Source organism: Trichechus manatus, unplaced genomic scaffold (assembly GCF_000243295.1).
Source record: "Trichechus manatus latirostris isolate Lorelei unplaced genomic scaffold, TriManLat1.0 scaffold00142, whole genome shotgun sequence".
Lineage (NCBI taxonomy): Eukaryota > Metazoa > Chordata > Mammalia > Sirenia > Trichechidae > Trichechus > Trichechus manatus.
This window is the reverse complement of record NW_004444078.1, coordinates 1,921,367-1,927,746: the sequence shown is the minus strand read 5'-3', so window position 1 is coordinate 1,927,746 and position 6,380 is coordinate 1,921,367. Positions and strand designations below refer to the sequence as shown.

At 33.4% G+C, this 6,380-nt stretch overlaps 1 protein-coding gene across 5 annotated transcripts in view; it reads left to right on the top strand.

Annotated features, from left to right (window-relative positions):
- GLS (glutaminase) overlaps window positions 1–6,380 on the top strand; it is an 89,172-nt gene that overhangs the window by 11,586 nt on the left and 71,206 nt on the right. For 2 of the 5 annotated variants that reach the window (XM_012558168.2, XM_012558169.2), the window contains exons 2-3: window positions 1,666–1,762; window positions 2,118–2,239. In XM_012558168.2, coding sequence (XP_012413622.1) covers window positions 2,169–2,239 — 71 coding nt within the window. In that variant the 5' untranslated portion in view covers window positions 1,666–1,762; window positions 2,118–2,168. Of the gene's footprint in view, window positions 1–474; window positions 1,763–2,117; window positions 2,240–6,380 lie in introns of those variants that run through there. The other 3 variants (XM_023739860.1, XM_023739862.1, XM_023739861.1) reach the window with 3 other exon arrangements.

Below are 6,380 nucleotides of genomic sequence, written 5' to 3'. Positions count from 1 at the left end.
GACCCTATAGGACAGAGTAGAACTGCCACGTAGAGTTTCCAAGGAGCGCCTGGTGAATTAGAACTGCCAACCTCTTGATTAGCAGCCGTAGCACTTAACCACTATGCCACCAGGTTTTCCTCTTGAAATACAGGTCAGGTAAAATCCTTTTAGTGTGTGGGGGTGGGGTGGGGGAGTGTGTGTGTGTGTGTGTGTGTGTGTACGTACACTTACAAAAACTAGAACCTATGTAAGGCAGAAACCTGTCAGAGATGGAAACTCAAGTATTTTCCGCTAATAGAGAGCAGTAGAAAAGTGGTAAGACTGCACCCTGTCAAAGGCGGAAAACTTGCAAAACCCGGAAAAACAAGGCAGTTTTGTTGAGTTCCAACTCTCACAGGTTTCACTGTATATGTATAAGAATTATACTGATGTTATAAGGACTACAGATCAAGAGCAGACCAATCCCCTCTCCCCATCACTGTTTAATAAAGTGAGAGGGAAATGATGGGGAGAAGGGATTGGTCTGCTTTTGATCTGTAGTCCTTGTAACATCAGTAGAATACTAATGTCTTTGATGTTCAGAATAATGAAATGAGTTATTTTCAATTCAGAGCTTAAAAAAAGATATTTAATAGATTCATTATAGTTTGTTTACTTAAGCCTTGCAGTGGATAGGAAAAAATTTATTTAAAAGTTTTGTTGATCATAGTACCTCATTATTATAATAATTTAGTTAATCAAGATTTTAATGTGTTATATGGTAAATCTTATGTTCTAACCATCTTTATGATGTATGGAATTTGATCTGTATATGTGAGCCTAGATCACTTTAGAAATAGTAACTACCACAACTAACATCAGTTGAGTACTTGCTCTTTGCCAGGCAGTGTTCTAAAGGTATTTAAATATATTGAATTAACTGGCCCTTATGACAACTCTGGGCCCTGGTGGTGCAGTGGTTAAGCATTTGGCTGCTAACCAAAAGGTTGGCAGTTCAAATCCACCAGCTGCTCCTTGGAAACCCTACCAGGGCAGTTCTGCTCTGTCCTGTAGGATCGCTATGAGTCAGCAGTGACTTGACGGCAGTGCATTTACAACTGTAGGAGGTAGGCACTGTTATTTCCCATTTTCAGATGAGGACACTGAGGCACAGAATGTTTTAATTCATTTACCCAGGGTCACTCAGCTAGTATTACAGCCAGAATTCAGAATTTGCATTTTAAATCTTTGAACTACTGTCTAATACTTAATTGGTCTCCTAAGTTTTATAGTCAGGCTAACTATTTGAATAATATATAAATATAGTCATCATATTTAAGAAAAATATTGACTTTTACTTGAATGTTTGCTGAGCTCTGTAATTGATATTGAGTGAACATAACAGGCTGAACAGGAAGATATCACCATAACAGATGTTTAGGCATTAGCACAAATAGAGAAAGTAATCACAATTTTAAAACCTGGTATTAAAAAAAGAAATCTGTATTTATTAATGAATGATATTTTTACTGTTTTTGGTGTGGCTTTTGGTGGTACTGATTTTTTTATTTTGGTGAACATAGCCTTGATGAGTAGATTAGCTCAATTGTAGTCTGATTCTGTGATTATTTAATAATGGATTTAGCTAAAATCCATTAGAATGTTCACACAAGGATTAATTTTGTTTTCTTTCTCATTCTTTAGTAAAATAAAACAGGGTCTGTTACCTAGCTTGGAAGACTTGCTGTTCTATACAATCGCGGAAGGACAGGAGAAAATACCTGTTCATAAATTTATTACAGTAAGTTTTTATATTTTTCTACCTTAACATTTTTAAAAATCAGTAATATTGAATCAATAGTACAGTATTATTGAAATGTAGTCTTAAAGGTCATCTGGCGTGTAGAGTCTGACTGACACTGTTTCTCTCATGTTTTCAAATGTTTATCATGCTCATTTCAAGGTAATCTGAAAGAAAATGAAAGAAACAATGAGAAACTTGTCCAGAAATTGGGTAATAGTGACACTGAAGTGGCATATAAACATTCAAGTCTTGGGTAGAAGTTTTTATATACAGGAATAAAAACTTGTAGTTGGGATAAGCATACACATTATTTGGACTGTATATTTACAAACTCTTATTTTTTCAAAAACAGGCACTCAAATCTACAGGATTGCGAACGTCTGACCCCAGGTTGAAAGAGTGTATGGATATGTTAAGATTAACTCTTCAAACAACGTCAGATGGTGTCATGCTAGACAAAGATCTTTTTAAAAAGTAAAAATTTCTGCCAAACCTCTAATGGTGATTTGCTATGCTATATGGTGGATTTACTTTTAAAACAAAATTGCATCTTTGAAGGCCAGTGCTTCTTGTATAACTGAAAAAAAAAAAAAGGATTTACAAATATTTATTTGAAGAAGTTGGTGTACATTAAAGTTCAATAATACCCTGGAGCCAAGAGTATACGTTCTTTAAATCTGTTCTAAGAAAATTTAGCCACAGATGTTTCCAGTTTACAGTACTTGGAGCTTGCCTTCACTTTGAATAGAGTACACCCTTTGTCCTGTCATTGCTTATGTTGATCCCTAATTCATCTGCATGCTTTACAGGCTTTCTCAGCATGGTCTCTGGTTCTTTCCTATAAGGTGATTTAGATGACTTCATAAAATGAAAGGGCTTCAGACAGCCCTGTGTTCCTCAGATTTTCCCATCTGCATCGTCTGCTTATCTCCTCTCTCCAGACATATCCATGCATAGATTTTTGCCTATTTTTATTACCCTGAAAACAATTAAAAACTAAAGACAACTTTGGAGATTAGTATCTTGATTTAGTTGAATGAGAATATTTTGACATTCCTGTGTTTACATTTCTGTTAATTATTGATCTTCGTTAATGTGTTCCTATATAATTTGATTACCTAGTGGCTCAATGGACATCATGTCTGTAATAGATCCCAAAGTTAAATGGTATTTTAAACTACTAATAGTTAAGTGAAACTAGTATAAAACTATAAACACTACCATAGGATATTTACTTTTCACAGACTATGGGCTTAGGTTGATTGATACGGACCCAAAGAATTCCTGCATCTGCACTGAAAGCTTATTTATTTGTTTTGTTTTTTTTGGGGGGGGGGTGGTGGTAATAATTTGTTCTAGATATCGCCTGGAAATGTCCTGGGATATTAAGTCATCTGAAGGTATGCGTATTAAAATAAGGTCCTTCAGTGTTTCCTGGCATGCTGTGAAGCACTGTGTACAGTTTTTGTTCTTACCTTCATCATGAGGTTCTTGTTTCTATTAACTCAGCTGACCTTAAAGTGCAGATTTCAGGTCCCTGTTGGAATTGGTGTTAGCAATTTTGAGACTCCAGAACCTGTTTCTTTGTGTAGAGAAGGAAATAATTTCTGGAGTTATCTGTGCCTTTGCAGTAAGGATTACTTTAAATGTTCATAAACTTTATGGTAACTTCTTGGGAGTTATTTTAGTGTATCCCTGAATGAAGTTGCCAGAGAGATGATAGGTAGATCTGCTGATAAATAAGTATGGGGAATTGCTTTGGAATTTAAGTGGAAGCAGTATTTTAGACACTTTTAGTACTTTTTAAATTTTTTGTGCTTTAAAAACCTGCTGCTGTGTTTAAATATGAAATTAAAGGAATATTTTTAATACATTATTTATGAAGCCAGGAAACACAATCATAAAATTTCCTATATATAATTATATTTGAAATAATAATCGGTATTACTTTAAACATTTTTAAGAAAAATTGATGATTGTAATACAGGCAGTTCCCAACTTGACAAATATAGCAGTATATATGAGCAGGCAATGGAAAAGTCCAAGTCTGTCGGTATAATGATTTCTCTTTTCATTCTTGGAGTGAAGTAATTCAGAACCTCTGACTATTAACCTTTTTGGGTCACCTGGAAAGGTGATTGCTCCAGAGAAGTTCTTTCTCTGTTTTTAAATATAAAAAGTTACCTAGTTAGTATTGTCAGAAACAAAATATCTCACCTCCTTGTAGCTGGGTAAGAGAGAGACTTTAAACATGAAATTCATTTTCCTAAATAATTTATAAAGGTGGATAGGTTTGATTGGATTCAAAGTGTTAATATTATACTTAAAATACATTGTGAGTTAATATATTTAGCCTTTGTGGATAATCTGAGAAACAGCTCTTACATATGACATTTTTTTAAACAGGAAAATGAGTTGTAAGCATACTTTTTGGAGCATAATCTGAAAGTTGGAGACTGCCTGTACCCATCTAGATAGTCACTTGTTTATAATGCTAATAATCCTTAAACCTGATAGATAGTAGAAAATTTGTGTTGAAAGCTAATGCTTTATATATTTATGCTTTCTTGGATCTTTTAAGTATTAGAACTTATGTGGTCATTGTCGTTCTTTTTTGGAGGGAGAAAGTGAATGACAGTTCCTTGCATTTGTATACTGTTGGATTTTTCTAAACAATTTCATATTTATTATGTTATTTTACTAATGAAAAATTATATTTGAAGAACATTTTGTGAAACATTGAAGTGCTTTATGGTTGTTAGTCATAAACACTTAATAATACTTAAGAAAAGAAGGAAAGAAAATTATTATTCCCAGCTTACAGATAAGAAAGCGGAACAAAGCACAGAGGAATTTGTAACTTACTGAAAAACATAAGCACCTCCTTTTCCTCAGAGTTAATTTTATATGATTCTGATTTGCTAGTTAGGTTAATGGTATCTTTGGTTAAAGCGATCAACTGCTAACCGAAAGGTCGGTGACTCAAAACCACCAAACGGCTCCTTGGGAGAAAGATGTGGCAGTCTACTTCTGTAGAGATTTACAGCCTTGGAAACCCAGTGGGGTCACTATAAGTCAAAATCAATTTGATGGCATTGGGTTTGGTTTTGGGTTGAGTATTAAAATAACTTACAAGAAAACCATTATAGATCACTCATCAGTGTATACCGTTTAAAACTCTTTTCTGTGATAAGGCTGTATTTGCCAGCCGATGGTAATTCATCAGGTAAGGCTGGGTTGCCACAAGCTTTACCATCACCTTCTAGAACCACAAAGGCCCCAGAGTTTCACTGGCTGTACAATATTGTTAATTATAAACCCTGTTAAAAAGTGCTGATTAATTTTAAATAGTAGTTATTAGTAGGTTAATAATTTAAATTCGTTTGGCAGTCCTCATTTCTCTTTTTTAACTTCTTGAAAATGAGGAAATTGATTTGATATATATAATGATTTAAGATCAGGAATTGTCTTAATTTTTTTCCTCTGAGAAATGTGTTTTTTGGTATATATTCTCTGCATCGCTCAGGTGCAATTTGAATTTTGATAGCTATGTGAAGCATTTTTATATTAAATAGTAAAGCAATGACAAAACAATATTTTTTAGATTGACTTTGAAACATTACCAGAAAATGATTAACCAAATTTTATCGAACTAGATAGTGACTCGTGCTCTGAAAGGTCCATTATTTTATGCCTACAGGTTAATTATGGGAATTAGGACTATAATTTTTTCATGTTGTAATGGGGAGACATCCTATCACTGAATATTAATCTTTTTTTATTAGAAATTTTCTAAAACCAATGTGGTAAATTTTTTTTGACCCAAATGAATACACATTCTGAATTTTCATGTGGAATCTGTTTTTTAACTTTTAATTTGATGTTTCGTCTAGAACAACTTGAATTATATTGAGATTTAAAAAAAAATTTTTTTTTATCACAGACTAAAAAAGAAATCCCAAAAGTGCTTACTTGTTTTTCCATTTATGATTAGTACAAGTTATTCGATCTCTCAAAGTCTCAATTTCTTATCTGTAAAGTGGAAATCATCCTTCTCAAAGTGTTGATATTTTGAGGATTAAACAGGATGAATAGTACTTGAAACTTAGTGTGTTTACTTAAAAAAATGACAATTTCTTCTTTTTTCCCTCTTCCCCAAAGAAGCTGCTGATGTATAGTATCACATGACTTACCAGTGAGGAATTGAGTTACCATACATAAACAATTTCCCATAGTTTACTGGTTTGACTTCAAGACTTCAACTGTGAACATTTGGTTTTTCTCTGTTAAGGGCTTAGCCATGAGGTTTATTTTAGTTGATATTATGGCTGAAAGCCCAGTTCATAGCAAGTCCTCCTTTTCCAATTAAGTATTCTAGATAGCATTACTGAGACTCTTATGAGATAAACTCAGATTATAGGTACACTGTTTTGTAAAACTATTCTTGAACGTTGCATTATTATATTGATTTTTCTGGCTTAAATTTTTTTTTTTGAATGGAGTATTTGTTCAGATCATTAGATTGCATGCCCTCCCGTCCACATTTTGTTATGTCTTGTTAACTGTCATTTAAACAGTTTTTAGCAGTGAAACATTTTTATTGTACAATGTATTA